The 22,039-nt window shown below is 39.2% G+C and overlaps 1 protein-coding gene across 1 annotated transcript in view; it reads left to right on the plus strand.

The window, feature by feature from the left end:
- tmprss15 (transmembrane serine protease 15) overlaps positions 1-22,039 on the plus strand; it is a 195,244-nt gene that overhangs the window by 93,522 nt on the left and 79,683 nt on the right. The window contains exons 13-14 of the mRNA XM_031896188.1: positions 9,199-9,288; positions 19,384-19,509. Coding sequence (XP_031752048.1) covers positions 9,199-9,288; positions 19,384-19,509 — 216 coding nt within the window. The remainder of the gene's footprint in view (positions 1-9,198; positions 9,289-19,383; positions 19,510-22,039) is intronic.

Below are 22,039 nucleotides of genomic sequence, written 5' to 3' on the forward strand. Positions count from 1 at the left end.
TAGTTTCCCCTAAGCTGTAGGGCCAGTAATGCAGGTGATGGTCAGTTGAAAAGAACATTTGTTCCTTTCAACTGACCATCACCTGCATTACTGGCCCTACAGCTGCGATATGAAGTATTTAAGAAGAAGAGGTCAAATATGAAGTCAATAAACAAAGAATAAAATTGATCTAAGACTTAGGTGATTATGTTGTCAATATACCCTTCAAATCTTTATTATAATCCATAAAAAAATCATACCCCATGTATGTAGCCTAACGCATTTTATGCTAATCTAGCACTTAATCATAGGCTTACCAAAGTTTGTTTGCACATCTATATATTTACATGGTAAAGCATACACCCACCTAAATTTAAAACAAGTCAATGTAGAGTAGCATTCAACCCCCACTACTACAAACATTTCAATCAATTAACTACATCAAGTACAAAGCCTATTTACTGTAGTAGATATTCATAAATGCTCAGCCTGAAATTCATGTTGTGAGAAATTTAGGGGTCAAATTCCCACAGATATTTCTGGAACTACAGCAGGTTACTGAGGTACAATATCAAAGTTTTTGTAGGTCTGTGGCCTTTTAATTACCAATTATGGGTCCATACCACGTGTCAAATTCAAAATGTCTGTAAAGGTGGCCACACACTTCAGATCCGCCACACACCGTTCAGGGCTGAAATAGCAGATAAGGAGGTAGAAACAATAGGATTTCTACCTCCTTCTGCCGATTCAGCCCTGATGGCAGATTTTGGTAAGGCGCCTTCTCTGGCGCCCGATCAAAATCTTTTAACCGGTCCGATCGGCGATCAGCAGCTTCCTGCGATATCGGTCGACTCACCAACATGCCATACACACACCGAATATCGCACGAAACGAGGTTTCGTCCGATATTATCGGTGCGTGTATGGCCAGCTTAAGTTAATGCCTACATTACTTTTGCTCAGTTTCAAGTTTTGCACCCCCAACAGAGTGGAACCCCAAATTGTAGAGCCACGTTTCCCTGTGCTGTACATTATCACCCATCTATATCCTGTGTGCCTGATATGCATCCCATTTAGAAAAGGTTTTGGGCAATTATTTTCCACCCCGGTACAGATCATTTGTAAAATCTTTCAGTATTGTATTTAATTAGTCATGGGGGGAAAATTTGTTACCACTCACATAAACGTAAACTTCACAGTACCAGGTGAAAAAGACTTGCTCATCCCTACAGTATATTTAAGCATCAGTACCATGTATAACAACCAAGGGCCCACATACATATTGGGTCACACCAGCCAATTAATGGACAAAGTTCCTATCTTGCAAAAATCTGCAACAAAATCAAAAATTAAAAGTACAAATCTTTATTATAATCCATAAAAAAATCATACCCCATGTATGTAGCCTAACGCGTTTTATGCTAATCTAGCACTTAATCATAGGCTCACCAAAGTTAGTTTGCACATCTATATATATACTGTACATGGTAAAGCATACACCCACCTAATTTTAAAACCAGTCAATGTAGAGTAGCATTCAACCCCCATTACTACAAACATTTCAGTCAATTAACTCCATCAAGTACCAAGTCAGTTAAACAGAAGTTTAAAAAAAAAAAGTCTGCATCATTTATAAAATTTATTTAATTTACGTTGATTGATTTTTTTCTTAGTTTGGCCCATTTTTGCAAAGTTCATATCTTGCATTGAATTCTAAATGTATTTAATATGTTATTAACTAAAAGAATAAAGGGGACTATTTATGCATTATTACCAAGTGGTACTGATGTCTGTCAGTTTGTAAAACTTTATCAAAATATATACATTTATTTTCTGTACTGGAGTGAGTTATTCCAAGCTGAAAAAAATCTGCGAAATGCGTTTGTCACGCAACTTTTTTGTTGCGACCTCGCCCAATTTTAACGCAATTGGGACTTTTTTGACAATTTTTGACAATTGGGACTTTTTAAGACAATTTTTTTTGCTGCAAATTTTCGTGGAAGTTTCGCAAAGCAATTCGCCAATGGTAAAATGCGGAAAGTCGCTGCAAATCCATGCCTGCCAACAGAAATTTGCTCATCACTACTCAGCACTGCTACTCGGCTCTGGTGAGAACTAATTCCTAGTGATGAGCAAATGTGTCCCATTTTGCTTCGCCACAAAAATCTCGAAACGGAGAAAAATTCGCGAAACGCATTTTTTTTTTGTCGGCTGCTTCTTTTTTGTCGCCCATGTTTTCTTGATGCCACCGTGCCTGTTTTTTTTTCTCGACCATACTGTTCTTTATGTGACCGCACACTTTTTTTACGCGACCACGCCCACTTTGACGCACAACAAATTTTTTTACTCGCGGCAAATTCTTCTGCGGCAAATTTTCACTGACGTTATGTGAAACAATGAGGAAATTCGCTGCGAATCCATGCCTGGCAAAAAAATTTGGTCATCACTACTAATGCCCCATTATAAATGAAAATGTTGGACTGCTCCGAACTGCCAAAATGCATAGGAACAAGTACTGATAGGAAATATTGCCCTTTTCACTTTGCTTAAAAGTGGCTAAAATATGACTATGTCAATGAGAATTTTTTCTCCATTAGAGTTATTGGGCATTTTGTTATCACACCAAATGCATTGGAGTCAACAGGCATTTGTTTAGAATGCGTTGGATTTCAATTGGCCTTTTTTCCATTTTTTTCCTCAGCTTGGATAAATGTATCAATAAGTTATACACTATTCTGACAGTTAGGAAAGTTTTTATAAACTCATAAAGATATTGAACTACTGTTAATCATTCTGGATTTCTCATTTTCAATCTTTCAGAAATCTTTCACTATGTTGATGTGTATTTATTGTACGACTCCCACTCATGTAAATTAAAGAAAAGTGACAGCATTTAAGTACATATAAGAAAAGATACAGGCTTTTTGCAAGATAATGGTAATTGTCTGCAATGTCTTCTAAGGTAAAATGCTCTTCAGTTTTGCACACTGATTCCTAAAGCTAATTTCTTAATGAACATGCAAAAGTGAATCTTTATGGCCAAAATATCAACAATTACTTTTGTTTGCCGCTCGGTTTGCAGTGAATATTTCTGTTCTGCATGTTTGTAATTAAAAAAATAGAAGTGGAATGACTATTTTACTTGCTAGTTCTCTATGGTGAGTAATGGCAGGAACACCATCTATTTAGCATAGAGTGCCACCTCTGCCGGCTAAGAAAGGGGGGCTGGGGTGACATCATGGGGGGTGGGAAGGAGGTGGGGCCGTGACATCATGGGGGCGGGGCTATGATGTGGTGATCGGCAATTGGCATTTCCCAAAATTCTGAAAACCGGGTTTTCCAGTTCAAAACCGGACAGGTGGCAACCCTAATTTAGCACCCATGGGTGTAGTTTTTCTAAAGTATTAATTGTCGGCAAATTCCAGCCAAAATAGAGGCCTCCAATCATGTCTCTACATGTAGGAACACAGACCATGCCTATTCTACAGATGCAGGCCTCATACTTTAGTAACAATGAAATACAAATAGACAATAAGCTCTAATTCATAAATATGGTATATTGCATATTGTCATTGTGCATTTTCTAATGATTAGTGATGAGCGAATCTGTCCCGTCCCTCTTCACCGGAATATTTGCGAATCTTTCAAAAGATTCGCGAAACGGTGAAAATGTTGCACGTCTTTTGTTGCCCGCGGCTATTTTTTGTCGCCTGTGGCTATTCTTTTGTCACGCGGCTATTCTTTTGTCACGCTGCTATTCTTTTGTTGCCCGTGGCTATTCTTTTGTCACGCGGCTATTCTTTTGTCATGCGGCTATTCTTTTGTCGCCCGTGGCTATTCTTTTGTTGCGCTGCTATTCTTTTGTCGCCCGTGGCTATTCTTTTGTCATGTGGCTATTCTTTTGACGCGACAATTTTTGGACGCACTGTAAATTTTTTCATCCACTTCACAAAACAATCCGCCAATGGCGAAACGCGGAAATTCGCCGCAAATCCATGCCTGTCGAAACATTTTGCCCATCACTACTAATGATCACATGGGGATTTTAAAGTAACTGATCGTTAAGTTTAGTCTTGTCTAGCCAATACCCAATCACTAATAATACAGACCAGCCCTGGATAAAATCTATAGATATGCTTAGCAAGCATTTTCACTTGTAATAAAAATAGTCATTTCAGAAAAGAAACAGCACTCCTTACTCAATATGTTTGACAGCTTTACTAAAAGTGATAGTCATCAAATATTATGAATTGTTGAAACATGGTAACTGTCATTACCACGACATTACTTGTTTTTCCATTTTGCCCATAACTGTCCCTTCTCTTAAGCACCAGCTTCAGGGTGTAATCACTAGTCATTACATGTCAGTCATTGTCGAAAATGATATCTTTCTCCCTCCTAATCTTCTCAGTTTTTAGATCCTTTTATGCACCAAGATTGTGTTTTATCGATATTTGTCACTCAATATCTCAGCAGTCTTTTCTATCACAGCTTTGATGGGACATTTAAGGTGGTTCAGTCAAGATAAAAAAAAAAAACTGCTATGGAGCAATAAATAAGAACACCAAAGAATAAATTGATTGTTCATGTTCTATATATAAATGAAAAATATATAAAATGAAAGTTGTTCCGCTCTACTGATTGATGGCCTGGGTGCTAATGTAGAGACTTATAACAGGAACATTCAACAAATTTGTTCCAGATAAAAAAAAAAAAAATCATTTGACCAACATTTCTGTCTCCTCTGAAAGGTTTCTCAAGCTAGCAAACATGAACGATAGCCATAGTTTTTGTTTTGATATATATTCTTTATTTATAAATGTATTTTTCCATACAAAAGTGATTTTCTGCAGTTAGCCACAATAAAAGATAAGCAAAAATGTCATCATTGCTGTTTAAGCTATCTACTCATGGACCAATAAGGAATCATGGCATAGCTTCGTTGCAGATAGAAATATAAAAGAGACATAGTAGCATAGTAAGTTGGGGTAAAAAAAGACACATGTCCATCACAAGTTCAACCATAATACCTATATATAACCTGCCTAACTGCTAGTTAATCCAGAGGAAGGCAAAAAACCCATCTGAAGCCTCTTTAATTTGCCGCAGAGGGAAAAAAATTCCTTCCTGACTCCAAGATGGCAATCGGACCAGTCCCTGGATCAACTTGTACTGAGAGCTATCTCCCCTACCCCTGTATTCCCTCACTTGTACTGAGAGCTATCTCCCATACCCCTGTATTCCCTCACTTGTACTGAGAGCTATCTCCCATACCCCTGTATTCCCTCACTTGTACTGAGAGCTATCCCCCTACCCCTGTATTCCCTCACTTGTACTGAGAGCTATCTCCCCTACCCCTGTATTCCTCACTTGTACTGAGAGCTATCTCCCCTACCCCTGTATTCCCTCACTTGTACTGAGAGCTATCTCCCCTACCCCTGTTATTCCCTCACTTGTACTGAGAGCTATCTCCCCTACCCCTGTATTCCCTCACTTGTACTAAGAGCTATCTCCCCTACCCTGTATTCCCTCACTTGTACTGAGAGCTATCCCCATACCCCTGTATTCCCTCACTTGTACTGAGAGCTATCTCCCATACCCCTGTATTCCCTCACTTGTACTGAGAGCTATCCCCCCATACCCCTGTATTCCCTCACTTGTACTGAGAGCTATCTCCCCTACCCCTGTATTCCCTCACTTGGTACTAAGAGCTATCTCCCCTACCCCTGTATTCCCTCACTTGTACTGAGAGCTATCCCCCATACCCCTGTATTCCCTCACTTGTACTGAGAGCTATCTCCCATACCCCTGTATTCCCTCACTTGTACTGAGAGCTATCTCCCATACCCCTGTATTCCCTCACTTGTACTGAGAGCTATCTCCCCTACCCCTGTATTCCCTCACTTGTACTGAGAGCTATCTCCCCTACCCCTGTATTCCCTCACTTGTACTGAGAGCTATCCCCCCTACCCCTGTATTCCCTCACTTGTACTGAGAGCTATCCCCCTACCCCTGTATTCCCTCACTTGTACTGAGAGCTATCCCCCCCTCACTTGTACTGAGAGCTATCCCCCCTACCCCTGTATTCCCTCACTTGTACTGAGAGCTATCTCCCCTACCCCTGTATTCCCTCACTTGTACTGAGACCCCCCCCTGAGAGCTATCTCCCATACCCTGTATTCCTCACTTGTACTGAGAGCTATTCCTCACTTGTACTGAGAGCTATCTCCCATACCCTGTATTCCCTCACTTGCTAAGAATCCATCCAGCCCATCAGCCAGTACAACTGGTTCAGGGAGGGAATTCCACAACAAGCCTTCCCAGACTAGTACCAGTAGAACATGGGTTACACTGTACTCTCTTACCCAGAATGGGCCTTCGCTAAGTGGAAGAGTAAGGTGAGGGTGTTGTGAAACTACACCTCTCTTCTGCTAAGCAGAAAAATGAAGACAGAGGGCGCCAGCGGGTTTTGCAAATAACAAAATAATAAGTGTTTATTAAAACACATGGTTACTCAAAATACAGCTTGAGAGGCAACACCACATACAAAGTGTAATACAGACTAACACTCTCCTGCGGGCAGACTGGCAGGAATCTCACTTCCCCTCTGCGACACACCCTGTAGTGGATCCCTCAGGAAATTCTCTATCCTGATTCCCTATTCCCTTGGATATCTCCAGAAAAACAGCAAATCCTATGCAGGAGCTCAGTGCTGCTCATTCTAGCTCAACCCTAACTGCCTTACACCCCTAGAGTGTACTATAAAGGGGGCTACACCTGCCCCTATCTAAAGCCTCATTCACGGGGCCCTGTTCCCCGACTTCACTGGGCCTGGGCCCATGCCCTGGGCTCACAGCACACACCCACCCTGTTCCTCGGGTGGAAGCAAACAGGAAGGTGCCACTCCTTTCCCAGCACTATACCAAAGTGAGGCAGGATGTGGTCACCATACCCTCTAACCAATAGCACACATTTGTTAATAAACTTACTTAGATACATTCCCTTCTGCCCAGCAACTAAGGGAACTGAACCTGTAGGATTTAAAGTAGTGATGAACTAATTTTTTCGCCAGGCATGGATTCGCAGCGAATTTCTGCATTTTGCCACTGGCGTATTGTTTTGCGAAACTTCCGGGAAAATTCACTGCGGAAAAATTTGTTGCGCAGAATTTGTTTTTTGTCGTGCATCAAGTTGGGTGCGGTCGCATAAAAAAGGGCGTGGTCACGTAAAAAAAGGGAGCGTCGCGGAAAAATTGGGCGCAGTCATGGCAAAAAATTGCGGGCGACAAAAATAGGTGTGGGCAAAAAAAAAGACACAGGCGACAAAATTTTATCTCAGTCATCATGAAAATCAGATATTAGTTCATCCATACATGTTATCTTTTTCATTTCAGTTATCCATTGGAGTGTAGTATCATCACAATCGTACTGGAGTTGGGAATATTTATTTTTCCTAAGAAACATTTTAGGGCTCTGGCACACGGGGAGATTAGTCGCCCGCGACAAAACTCCCTGTTCGCGGGCGACTAATCTCCCCGAGTTGTCATGACCCGCCATCCCACCGGCGAACATGTAAGTTGCCGGCGGGATGGCACACGCGGCGGCGCGATTTCCCAAAATCTCCGAAAAAGACTCGCGAGTCGCGGGCGACTAATCTCCCCGTGTGCCAGAGCCCTTAGGGCAGTTGTACAGACGGTAAGAGTTAATTAATTACAAAATAAATGGGTTATCCTGTTTCCTTCCTAGAAGAGACCTCTTGTCAAACCCATAATTGGGATCAGTGGGCCTTTTTATTTTGAGGTAAATAGTTTCATATGGTTCAAATGACAGAGCTTAGAAATACCAGCAGGGAGCGTTATGCCAAGATATTTGATTGAATCAGTTAATAAAGCAATTTTTTTTGTTCAAATTATCTTTTTATTGAGTTTTAATGCAGTTACAAGAAGTCCAACTGGGCATATGGCATAGATAGAAGTATGTTATATCCAAAGCAAATTTCATCAGACAACAATACGACATGCAGAAGCTGGTCAAATGAATATGTTGAGGCTCTAGGGTGTATTTCCAGTTAACATAATCTGTAGCAGTGTGTCGTATACGGCTCTTGTATTTCAGAGCATAGAGCGAACAGTTGCCATATGGCAGTGGACCGCCAACCAAATTAGTTAAACCATTATAATAAAAAGGACAGGTAAGAAGGAAAGAAGCCAGATAGGGAGGGGCAGGGAAAAGAGTGGGTGATGTATTCAAAACTAGGTGGGGGGGTATATATGGAGTACGGGGGTGGGGGTAAAAGTGGTCCTGTCTGGAAGGGTTATAAAGTTAAGATGTAAGAAATGTTCAAAACCATATAGGTGGCGGTAGAGAAATCTTTGGGAAGCTTAGTGGGTTCAGGAAGGTAAGGTAACTAGGGTTCAGGAGTAATTGAGGGTACATACCTGGGGTCAGAGACCCAGTAGCAATCTGAGTTTGTAAATTCCCTCCAGTAAAACCATTTTGTAATAAATGTCTGAGATTCCGCTGCAGAATTGAATTTCAACTCCTCAAATCTATGGATCTCTGCCACCTTGTGCAACCAATCCCTTACTGAGGGGCTTTCAGTGGTTCTCCACTTGATCTGTATGAGAGCTTTGGCGGTATCTAACAATATCAGAACTAGGGAGTTTCTATATGCTTTAATTGAGGTAGGAGTGTCATGTAGGAGGAATAATAAACATAGTTTTAAATGCCTTCCCCAAATGTTTGGATCCAAAACATCAAGTCCAGTTGTAAAGGGCAACAAGTGTATATGTCATAAAGAGAATATCAAGAATTGTCAATTTACTGTATATTCAGTTGCTCATAAGAAAATTAATAATGGACATGAATACCCCCATAGCCATAAATAAGTAAAAAATCATGTTCCTGTCTCTGGTCAGGCAGATTCAATCCATATTAATTGTAATTATTATTAGAAGAATTACAAATCATCTAGTCCATAAGAAGCCCTGGTGGACTCCGAAGAGCAAGTCAGTAAGTAAAGCACATGATTATGTTGGTTTATCCCATGATATGCTTTAATGTAAATTCAACCACAAAAACACATATTTCAATTTTATTTTACTGAGTGCCGTAAATCTTTAATTATTTGAGTAGAATAATTGTATATTTCCACATTTTTGTTAAAAGAGATGTTCAAATATTATTGTATTCTAACCTTGTGTGTCTTTGACCTTTAACAGCTGATTGCGGGGGACCTACTGAACTATGGGAGCCTAACGTTACATTTCATTCCGCCAACTACCCACAAAATTACCCAAATCTTGCTTCATGTAAGTTCTCCTTCCTTCGGAACATTTTGTTCTCTCAAGCTGAACATTCTAAATATCAAGTATGCGATAAACCGTAATACATAGTTAGTACTTGTCATCTTTTAGATAATTGCATTGAGAAAGACTTGTGATTATTGCAGTTTGTTGATCGGAAAAGCACATCCCACTTTATCTAAATGCTTTCAATAATAATATAAGTGCACCAATAGAGTTTTAAAGAACATTTCACAATGAAACTTTTCTATATGACCTGTAATTGGCAGATGTATGTCTTTCACTGTGTACTACTCTTTTGTCAAATCTTAAAGCAATAGGTAATATGAGCAGAGTCTTCCCTGCACCAGTTATCCATAACAATCAGTAGATTTTACTGCTGTAATACAGTATATTAACAACAAAGACTCATACAAAGTAAAGTCATACAAAAGTCTGTAGAACTTGTAAGAAGAGCTAAGGGGGATGTGCTATAAGCGTCTATTATCATTTAAGCATTTTTTCTGTTCTTTTTATCATTACAATCTATTTTTTAAAACAGATTTGCACTATTTTGGGGCAAGGTATTGTACAAAGTTGCTGTACATCTAATAAATGATTACATCTGCTCTACCAGAATTGACCTCACAGAAATGTGGACCATACCATTATGGCATTGGCAGGGCCCCTCTTATAAACTGCAGGGCCCAACTGGGATCATTTTGGCAAGACCCAAATACAAGGGGGTATATTTATCATACTGTGTAAAAAGTGGAGTAAACCATTACTGGTGATGTTGCTCACAGCAGCCAATCAGATGATTTGCTTTGGTTTTCTAACTGTTGAAATCTAATTGCTGATTGGCTGCCCTGGGCAACACCACCGGAACTGCTTCACTCCACTTTTTCAGCATGATAAATATACCCCAAGGTGTTGCCAGCTGGCACAGGGTTCCAGGCTGGGTGGGAAATAGTTCAGTTTAAAAATAAAACTGGGTAAGTTAGCCAGTAATCTAGACTGGAATAAGTGGATGTCTAACATAATATCCAAAACACTACTTCCCCTTTAAGCTCTCTAACCTCTTAGTTAGTCAGTGACTTGGGACATACCTGTTCAGTTAGTTTGCTTTTGATCCTGAGCACACAGGTCAAATTCAAGAGCAAACAGTTGTGCATAAAAACTTGGCACATTGCAATGTGATTTGAAATGCATTCTGGTATTTTATCCCCACAAACATTTACTATCACAGATTCCAAACTGGCAGTCCTTCAGTAACATAATAATTTTGGCTGGAAAAGAAACACCCATCTTGTTCACACTTTTTGCCTAAATTAAACTTGCCTGTTAGTTCTGCCAAAGGTTATCTAAGAATGGGGTCCCTTGTTGATTAATTGTACAGGTATGGGACCTGTTATCCAGAATGCTTGGGACCTGGGGTTTTCCGGATAAGGGGTCTTTCTGTAATTCGGATCTCCTACCTTATGTCTGCTAATAAAATTATTTCAACAGTAATTAAACCCAATAGGATTGTTTTGGCTCCAATAAGGATTAATTATATCTTAGTTGGGATCAAGTACAGGTACTGTTTTATTATTACAGAGAAAAGGGAATCATTTAACCATTAAATAAACCCAATAGGGCTGTTCTGCCCCCAATAAGGGGTAATTATATCTTAGTTGGGATCAAGTACAAGGTACTGTTTTATTATTACAGAGAAAAGGGAATCATTTAACCATGAAATAAACCCAATAGGGCTGTTCTGCCCCCAATAAGGGGTAATTATATCTTAGTTGGGATCTAGTACAGGTACTGTTTTATTATTACAGAGAAAAGGGAATCATTTAACCATGAAATAAACCCAATAGGGCTGTTCTGCCCCCAATAAGGGGTAATTATATCTTAGTTGGGATCAAGTACAGGTACTGTTTTATTATTACACAGAAAAGGGAAATCATTTAACCATTAAATAAACCCAATAGGGCTGTTCTGCCCCCAATAAGGGGTAATTATATCTTAGTTGGGATCAAGTACAGGTACTGTTTTATTATTACAGAGAAAAGGGAATCATTTAACCATTAAATAAACCCAATAGGGCTGTTCTGCCCCCAATAAGGGGTAATTATATCTTAGTTGGGATCAATTACAGGTACTGTTTTATTATTACAGAGAAAAGGGAATCATTTAACCATTAAATAAACCCAATAGGGCTGTTCTGCCCCCAATAAGGGGTAATTATATCTAAGTTGGGATCAAGTACAGGTACTGTTTTATTATTACAGAGAAAAGGGAATCATTTAACCGTTAAATAAACCCAATAGGACTGTTCTGCTCACTTTAGTAGCCTTTATAGTGTTATATAATAACTAGGCTTGTATGTACTAAATCGCTCAGTTATGTCTGTATACTTATCATGCAGAATTTGATATACTCTACTTGTGCAGGACATTTTGCTTTCCAACTATATATGAGCTGGATATCTAGATGTCCAATAACATCTAGAACAGTGATCCCCAATCAGTGGCTCGGGAGCAGCATGTCGTTCACCACCCCCATATTTTAAATTTTTATTTGGAGGCAAGTTTTTGTTGCATAAAAACAGATGTACAGCCAAACAGAGCCTGATGTAGGTTGCCAGTCCACATGGGATTACCAAATAGCCAATCACAGTCCTTATTTGACATCCCCAAGGAACTTTTTTCATGCTTTTTTGGCTACCAAACACTTTTTTTCATCTGAGTGAATTTCATGAGTGAAAAAGATTGGGGATCCCTGGTCTAGAGACTGTCTTGTGCAGATCATTTATAAATTTGAATTTGAATTCATTAATAACCCTATAATATTTTAAACCTTTCCCCTGGAACATAAGTTCTAAGAGAGAAACTTCTATCTTTCTCCCTTGTTTATAGCTTCATAGTTATTTATCTAAGTAAGTCATGGTCTTTCTCACATTTATCTCATAGTGCTGCTGCTATCAACAGAAATAATTGCTGTGACTATATATATATATATATATATATATAATTCCTTGCTGATTGCCAGTTTTTTACACTTAGATACAAACAAACTTGTATACTGCATCTAATTCCATTCCGCTTCAGCATTTATTTTGGTAAGTGAACAGAAAGAAAAGGCTTTAATCAGGCAGCTGTATCTTCGTCTTTTCTGATGTCTTCATTAAATTATAGTTATTACTTAGCTTTGCTGTATAGGAAAGCAGTAGAGTAATAATGTTGTACTGTATAAAAACCCAGCAATGTTCCCTGCTCTGCATTGCTAGACCAAATTAGTGCCGTAACTAAAACAGCATCATGGCAATGAGATATAAATATGGGGATTTCAGCGCTGCTACTGTGCACCATCGACAGAGCCGTGCCATACATGATGCAAGTCATGGCCCTGTGTGTGTTGACTCTTTTGAAAATGAATAATTCCTGAGCAATGATGCATTATCTGCCCCCATATTCCATTTCTAGTATCTTCCAGCTGAAGGACGGGTCAATATTTATTGATCTTTGTCAGTGGCCATTACCCCCTTGACATCAGAAAAGAGATGAGGTGCAACGTTTTGTAAAGAGCAGGTAGACAGGGAATTTGAGAGTTGTGAACCAATTAATATTGCTTTGTAGAGCAAAAAGGAATGCTTATTAAGTAAATGACAATTTAACTGCTGATTATATATATTTAGAAACTAGCAGACGTTTTCAAATAATAGCAAAACATTTATGCTTCTGAGAGGTTCTCCAGTGCTACAATGCCATTGTTCAGGTAGTTGGATTTGTACCCAGCATTGGCTGGTAGACCAGTTAGAAGACAAATGAACCACACAGCCAACCAGTTTCAGCACAATCTCATTGGTCAGATGGCCGGCATGGCAGATTGAAGTACCTTCATACTTAAGAACATATGTTCTTCTTGTGGCATGGTGCTCAGCTCTCAGCTGAGTAGTGCTCTAAATACTAAAGAATGGTACTTGTACCTTTATTGCACACTTTTATTATATTTAATATTTGTTTTCGTTTTTTTTGGGGGGGGGTTGTCTATGTAAAGTTGGGGGGAACACGGGCCAAAAAAATTTCATTACGGTAATGATGCTTCATTGTTATTTGCATATGACAATAAAACTTGAAGGCTTGGGAGTTTGGAGTAGTAGACGAAAGCTCAGCAAATTTGCAACCCTCTATCTGAATGTGAACCTATTTAGATTGGTCAGATGGGTAGGAATGTACATTGTTGCCCATTGCCGCAATGCACTACTGCAGGGATCCCCAACCTTTCTTACTCGTGAGCCACAGTCAAATGTAAAAAGACTTGGGGAGCAACACAAGCACCATAAAAGTTCATGGAGGTGCCAAATAAGGGCTGTGATTGGCTATTAGGGGCCTCTATGCACACTATCAGCTTACAGGGGGCTTTATTTGGTAGGAAATCGGTTTTTATTCAACCAAAACTTGCCCCCAAGTCAGGAATTCAAAAATAACTCCCTGGTTTGGGGGCACTGGGAGCAACATCCAAGGGGTTGGGGAGCAACATGTTACCCCCGAGTCACTGGTTGGGAGTCACTACTCTACTGTATAGTCCAAAAGTGTGTAGGTCAGTGTATAGGTGTGTGATTTTGGATTAAATGGATAGCAATAAATTGGAAGTGAGAGGGGGAGATGCTTAGTTGCGTCCCCTGCCCCTCAAGAATTCATCATTGCTGAATGCAGGCAGGGGTGTGTTCATGAGATGCAGGTATTTGCACTTGGTTTTGGTGCACTGAGACAGGGCAAAAAAACAACTTGAACTTGAACTTAATGATTAATGACGCTCTGAAAGTCACATTGCCCTAATTGTTAGCATATTTGTAGCATACTAGTCCATGTATCAAAGAGACAAGCTGCTATACTGTATCTACCCGGAAACCTATAAGCTGAAATCAAGTTACTGCAGATTCAGCAGTTTGCACCCCTGTTGTAAATGAGAAGCATATTAGAAGTCATCAAGGCCTTCTGTGACCAGTTATTGTTATTATTACTATATACTGGACACGGTAGAACAAAACTTTGTCCTCAATGCATTTTCCATAGCAGGTGTGTGTGTCCCAGTTACAGGGGACAACAAAAGACGTTTTAGCACCTGCTTTTTTAAAAAAAATAGCCTAATTTGAATGTACACATTAATTTTAAATTATAAGAAAAATGTTGTGCTCTTGGTATTTGCTTAAAAAAGCATAAATAGAATTATTTTGAACTATACTTTATTTTCTTAAAATAAGAGGATTTTGGAGGAAAAAAAATCCAGCACGTTTAACCACCTACACTGAGCAGAATAAAGGCTTACACCTGGGAAGTTTGATAGGGATATGTATCATGTTAATAGCTATTAGAACTAACAGACATGCTCAACCAGAGCTTGGGGCTCCCCTACAGCCCAGCAGCTTATCCCCCAAGCACCAATATTCCTTGTGTAGGTGTTACAGGTGTTACAGTACCTCAGTAACCACGAATACTGCTAGATTTAGAGATTCAGCATCAGTGGGGTCAGCTGGTACCTCAACAAACAGATGGAGTCTCTACAGGTCCAAACATTGATTTGGCATCTGTAGGACCATTATTACAGTATATACAAACATAGATTTATCATTTGTGAGTACTGATGAGCAAATCTGTCCCATTTCGCCAAAAAAATTTCAAAATGGCGGAAAATCTGCGAAACACGTTTGTTGCACAATTTTTTGTAGCACGTGTCTTGTTTAGTCAAGTGTGCCTATCTTTGATGTGACCGTGCCTATTTTTTACGTGACCACGCCTTTTTTTGACACGCAACACATTTTTTTGTGGCAAATTTTTGTGCAAGTTTCGGAAATTCGATGCGAATCCATGCCTGGTGAAAAAATTCGCTCATCACTATTCATCCATTTCAGATTCTATGGGGTCTGCACAAATAGATTATTGGCCTACACGGGATTTATACAAGCATTCACAGATTTGTGAGGTCCATTTTCCAGCATCTATGAAGTTATCTAATAGGAATGTCACATTTTACTGTCAATAATACCAGCCTTCGGGTTAGGGGCAGGTTGTGATGTCATTTTGGGGTGGGGCTATGTTGTAAGGGGTGGGGAAATGGGTGGGCTGGACAGGGTAAAGGTGGATGGTGCCAGAAAATGCTCGGGGTTATAGAAAAAGCCAAGGGTGGCCCATGGTTAGAAAGGGTGATAGGCAGCGGAGAGGGTCAGGGAAGGGAGGGATATTTCTATGAAGGACTGAAGATGAATATTCTGATCTTTTATATGGCACCAACTTTTAGTTCATTAATGGTTTTAAAAGGTTTTATTCGCAGTGTCAATGTCCTTAAGAGTTTTTTAAATGCATCCAAATTACGCACAACTTTGGTGGCGTATTTGTATTTGAAAATGTAAAATTGGCATTATATTTGCCTACAACAAACACGCACAGCGGCTCTGCTCACACAAACCATGCAAGCCATTTGCAAATGTTTATGCACAATGCGCATTTCACAGTGATTCCCAAAAAAAGACATACAAAAAATGCAGAAAACAACCATATGCAGCAAAAATATGCGCTGCACGAACTTTATAAATGTTCCCCACTAGGTTTGCCCAGGAGCAGTGACCCATAGCAGCCAATCATCTGGAAGCATTTACTGGTCACCCATTTAAAAGCAAACATCTTATTGGTTGCTATGGGTAACTGCTCCTGGGCAGTGACCCTCGACTTAGTGCCTTTTACAAATAGGGGATTGAGTCTTTATGCATTGAATTCTCTGCCATTGCCTTTAGATGCATTTTGTTGCATTTCATGTGCTTCATTGCTGCGACAGTGGAACATCTATGGTATATATCATACTGTATGCATTAAAAAATGCAGTTTAAATTTCATATTCTGTGACCGACCAAAAGTACAAGTACAGGGGCTTTATTATCAGAAAAAGCCATTATCCAGCAGTTTCTGACATTACTGCATTTCCCCATAGAATCCTATTTAAAAATAATTCTTAATGATGTTTATTTTTGATAAAAGTAGAATGTACCTGAGATATATCACTGTTCCAAAATAAAAAAAAGCAGGTAGCGAATCTTCTTTCTTCCAGCACGTAGTTATTTTCGCTGAGCCACAAGGGGAGAGAGTCCCAGCTGTTTGAGTAGCAGCACATAAGGCTTATAGCAATATACATAGAGTCCGGGGCTAAAAGCTTTGCCTTTGCTACTGTATAATCCCCTTAGTCCCCAGCAATGTCCACAACATGAAAGAAATAACAGTTATTAGTGCCTCATGTTCCAGTATATATGCTGACATGCCCCCATTAAGAGAATGTGCATTATTCTAATACCACCTTAAGAATGCCTCACTTTTCTTTATTGTCCACTTGTTTTTTAACAAAAAGGAAGGAAAAAAAAAAGCTTTCAGCAAAAAGAATCATTTTGTTTCCTAACAATGGAATGAAAATGAAGATGCAAGGCATCTTATAATCTCCCAATTTTCCCTGGAGGAGAAAGCATGCTTTTAAAGCACTTCTATCGCCATAATATGTGCTTTTCCCTTGGTTTTTAGCTTAATGGATGGATGAAGCTGCCATTATTAAAAAAACTAAATATATAAATAGCATATGCGGCAGGGCCATAGCAAACCGAATGCCACAAGGCAGGAAGCTCTATGAGCAATTCTAATGGAGTCTGCTAATTTTCACACCACAACAGTGAGTATAAGCAAACTCTCCCAGCTATAAGCTATACGGAACATTTCTACATTAGATGAGCTTCCAGCAGATGTAAAAAAGCATTACTCCATGTCTGTTAAAGTATTTCTCGCACTTTATAATTACAGATGCTATGATCAGGACCCATAAAACTCTTAATTATGTTTAATTATTTGGTGAGCCTGACAAATAGTATTTATCACATACAGATGCAATGGAAGCATCCATACGACTTAAGGTAGACATATAAGGTGGCCACACACGTGGCGATTTGCGATCTTTCATGCCACCATTGGTCGCACGAAAGATCGTACAATCAGTCACAAACCATTCAGGGCTGAAACGGCAGATAAAAAGGTAGAAACAATAGGATTTCTACCTCCTTCTGCCGATTCAGCGCTGAAGGCAGATTTTGGTCAGGCGCCTTCTATGGCGCCCGATCAAAATCTTTTAACCCGACCGATATCACCAGGTTCCTGCGATATCAGTCGACTCGCCGACTTGCCATACATGCACCGAATATCGTACGAAACTAGGTTTCGTACGATATTATTGGTGTGTGTATGGCCAGCTTAAGATCCGCTTGCTTGGTGAGGTTGCCAAGCGAGCGGATCTTCTCCCGATATCCCCACTTACGGTAGGCGATATCAGGCTAATTTGGTCGAATAGGCGTCCGTCAGTTCGGGGACCACACCAACGAGCCGATGAGGTCCCAGATCCAACTCATTTTCAAACCTGCTCGAGTTAGTGCCCATACATGACCGATAAGTTGCCGAATCGATCTAAGGGACCAATATCGCCAGCTAGAATCGGCCCGTGTATGGCCACCTTAAGGCCTCCTATATTGCTACTGTATTGCCCCAGGGTTATTCGTTTCACTTAGTAATACACGTTACAATCCGCTGGATTTTGGCATGGCATATTTGTGTATCAGTGGGCAGCAGCATAGCTTTGGTACTCATATGATTTACTTCTTTGTCTTAGGGGTTATACAGCAAGGTAATTTGAGTTTGACCCAGGCAAGAAACATAATTGTAATGCAGAGCAATTCCAACTCTGAAAATGTTGGCTGCAACTTACATTCGATTGGCTACCAAACATTTGTGTTTTGATGCATGGGGCGCAACTGCACCAGGCGAATATCCCCCAAGTGCCACAATTATGCTGGAATTATGGGGGAGATGCTGTGATATGGGCAAAAAAACATGATGCTTTGCATCTAAATTTGCATTTTGTACCATTGCATTATATAGAGTAGAACCGGATTTTATGTTTTCCTGGAATTGACACCATTTTAATGCCGCCCCCTTGGGTTCTACTGTATGTGTGTCCAGTACCCTATAGTTCAACACAGTTTAATTTTCCCTGCTCCAGTTAATCATAATATCCACAACATAATACAGTACAGCTATGGGACCTGTTATCCAGAATGATTGGGACCTGGTGTTTTCTGGATAATGGGTCTTTCCTTAATTCAGATTTCCATACCTTAAGTCTACAAAAAAATGATTTAAACATTAATTAAACCCAACAGAATTGTTTTGCGTACACTAAGGATTAATTAAATGTCAGTTGGGATCAAGTACAAGGTATAGGTATGGGACCTGTTATCCAGAATGCTCGGGACCAAGGGTATTCCAGATGAGGGGTCTTTCTCTAATTTGGATCTCATACCTTAAGTCTACTAAAATATTTTAAGTAAACCCAGTAGGATTGTTTTGCACCCAATAGGATTATTTATATCTTAGTTGGGATCAAGTACAGGTACTGTTTTATTATTACAGAGAAAAGGGAATCATTTAACCATTAAATAAACCCAATAGGGCTGTTCTGCCCCAATAAGGGGTAATTATATCTTAGTTGGGATCAAGTACAGGTACTGTTTTATTATTACAGAGAAAAGGGAATCATTTAACCATGAAATAAACCCAATAGGGCTGTTCTGCCCCCAATAAGGGGTAATTATATCTTAGTTGGGATCAAGTACAGGTACTGTTTTATTATTACAGAGAAAAAGGAAATCAGTTTTAAAATTCTGAATTATTTGATTAAAATGGAGTCTATGGGAGATGGCCTTTCTGTAACTCAGAGCTTTCTGGATAACAGGTTTCCAGATAAGGAATCCCATACCTGTAATGTTTTATTATTAAAGAGAAAAGGGAAATCATTTTTAAAAATTAGAATTATTTGCTTATAATGAAGTCTATGAAGGATGTCCTTCCGTAATTTGGAACTTTCTGGATAAGGGGTTTCTGGATAATGGATCCCATACCTGTAATAATTTGCGGGGTTTTGGCATTTTATTTGTAGAATTATTTAAGGAATATTTGCTTTTACTATTGATACACATTTCATATTTTCTATCCTTATTTTATATTTTATTTTGAAGCTAATGGTGTGTTTTTCACTCCTCCTTCTCTGTAGGTGTTTGGTACCTGAATGCGGCCCCCGGGAAAAATATCCAGCTTCACTTTCAAGTTTTTAACCTGGAAAATATATACGATGTTGTAGAGATTAGAGACGGCAGAGGACCTGATTCATTGTTACTGGGTAAGAATCCTGCTGGAGTGAGCTCTTGCTTTCAAAAAAAACACAGACGGATTTCGAGCTCTTTTCTGAGTCGCTGAGAACTAAGAACTGATAGAATCCAAGCTGTGATAGAAATACAGAAAATGACTGTTGTGCCGCAGTGCAGAGGTTCTGGCCGGACTTTGTGTATAAGAAACAAAATCGGGTCGCAAAGTTCATCTCTCCCATGATCGCTACTTGCTGAGAAGGGCTTTTTTGATGGTGGTGGTATGATGGGAAGGCCCTTGACAATATGCTTAGACAGGAACGAATAATACGACTCTGTATGAAAGACAAGTAATGGTTGGATATGAGTCTGATTATTAGTTCAGAAAAATGATGGACTGGGATTTTTTAATACATTGAAATGCACACAACAACCTTCATGAGCATCAGTGCAAATTGACTTTTCTATTCTGCATGGGTTTGTTGTCTATCTTATATTAAATATTTAATCTATTCTGTTATTCAGTCTTTTCCCCTAATGGGTAGGAACAAAAACATTTATGAATTCTGTTGACAAAAAGCACTACATAGACTATAAGGTCGATAACGCTTATCGCATGCTTTTTTGCGTTAAAAAGCATGCAGTAATTAAGTTCCGATTCATCAAAGTCATTTCGCATGTGTTAAGATGCATATCGCAAAAAAACGCACAATCACAATGCATTATTTACCTCGCATTGTGTTAATTCTCACATAGAAATAATACTAACGCATGATTCACAATCACTTAGGGGCATATTTATTATGCTGTGTAAAAAAACGGCGAGAAAATTTGCGACACATCGCCAGGCTTCGCCGTGTAAAAATGGCGTAAAAACGGCGTAAAATCGATGTTATTGTTTTACGCGTTTTTCCTTCCACCGAAACTTATGGAAAATAACAGCGTAATATCCGGCGTTCAGATGGCGATCTTTTCCATTTATTTTACACAGCTTTTTACTCCGTTTTTTCGGCGAATTAGTTTTACACCGCATAATAAATACACCCCTTAGACGCGCTAAATATCGCATTAGTCCGTGCGAAAACAAACACCTATTTGGGGCAGGCGGTAATTATAGAAAAGTACAGTTAATGAGTTTTTGGCAACACAATATGGACTTTGCAGTGGGATTTATTCAAGTCTGTGTTGGCCCCAGAGTGATGCAGCCGCCAGTTTGCAGGGAAATTGTATTTTTCAGAACAGTAAAATATAAAATATATAAAAATATATTGCACGCAACAGGAAATAACGCACACGGCGGAAAACAACACAATAAAAACGCTCATCGTGTGTTAAATAATGCAAACAGCATTGCGTCTTAATTATGACGCCTGTCCTTTTTAGTGAATCGAGCGTTAAGTCGCAAAAAATAAGAAGCAATAACTTTTTCAACGCATGCTATAAATAGCGCTCGTTTTATCGACCTTTACTGAATCGGCCCCAATGAGTTTTAAGACCATTAAAGCAGGTAAAAGAGCAAGAAATAAAATTGCACCTCTCTTTAGATCAATCCAAAACTCCCCTAATGGTTAATTTAAAATTTTTTCAACAATTTCAAGGTGTTTTGCACTTAAATTCACAAATTCGAATTAGAGTTTCCTAAAACTCTTTTAGATTTATCGAGAGCAAAAAAACAAATGTAAAAATTCAGAATCTGAAAGCTGCAAGTTTATATAAAAGTCGATCCCCCATATGTAATAAAAGGCACTAACTTTGCCCGGTATAGTTTCCAATAGCAACCAATAGCGATGAGCGAATCTGTCCAACTTTGCTTCGCCAAAAAAAATTGTGAAACGACTGAAAAAATTCGCAAAACAGCAAAATGTTTGCAAAACGAATATTGCATGACTTTTTTGTTGTGTATGACTTTTTTTTGCCTATTTTTATGTGACCACGCCCATTTTTATGTGACCATGCTTATTTTGACGCAACTTTATTTGATGCGTGACAATTTTTTTTGTGGCAAATTTTCACAGAAGTTTCGCAAGCAATTCGCCAATGGTGAAATGCAGGAATTCACTTTGAGTCTATGCCTGGCGAAAAAATTCATTCATTGCTAGCAACCAATAAGATGTTTGCTTTTAAACAAGTGACCAATAAATTCTCCCTTCTGATTGGTTCCTATGTGTTACTGCTCCTGGAAAACCTTTTTATTACATAACCCCAAGTGGGAGTTGTCCTAGCAAAATTCAAGTGACTTTTTCAATCTCAGGTTTATTTTTTAAGTTGTTTTTAAAGTTTGTAGACCCATTAAAAATGATAAGTAGAATGCAATTGCGCTGCATTTGCGTTTAGTCATAAATAAGCGTACATTTGAGTCTGGTGAGTTTTTGAGTTTTTTCGATAAGAAGTAAAAGCTCACAAATTCAAAATTCAATATGCCTCTATATGTGGCAATTCAACCTAGAGGTGCATTTTAAGGGACAACTAAAGCCTAACTAAAGAAGTAGGACAGAAATTGTTGTACATTATGTTTTGGGCTTCTGTACCAGCCCAAGGCACCCATAGTCCTATAGCAGGGAAGAT

This window comes from Xenopus tropicalis, chromosome 2, assembly GCF_000004195.4.
Source record: "Xenopus tropicalis strain Nigerian chromosome 2, UCB_Xtro_10.0, whole genome shotgun sequence".
NCBI classification, from domain to species: Eukaryota; Metazoa; Chordata; class Amphibia; order Anura; family Pipidae; genus Xenopus; species Xenopus tropicalis.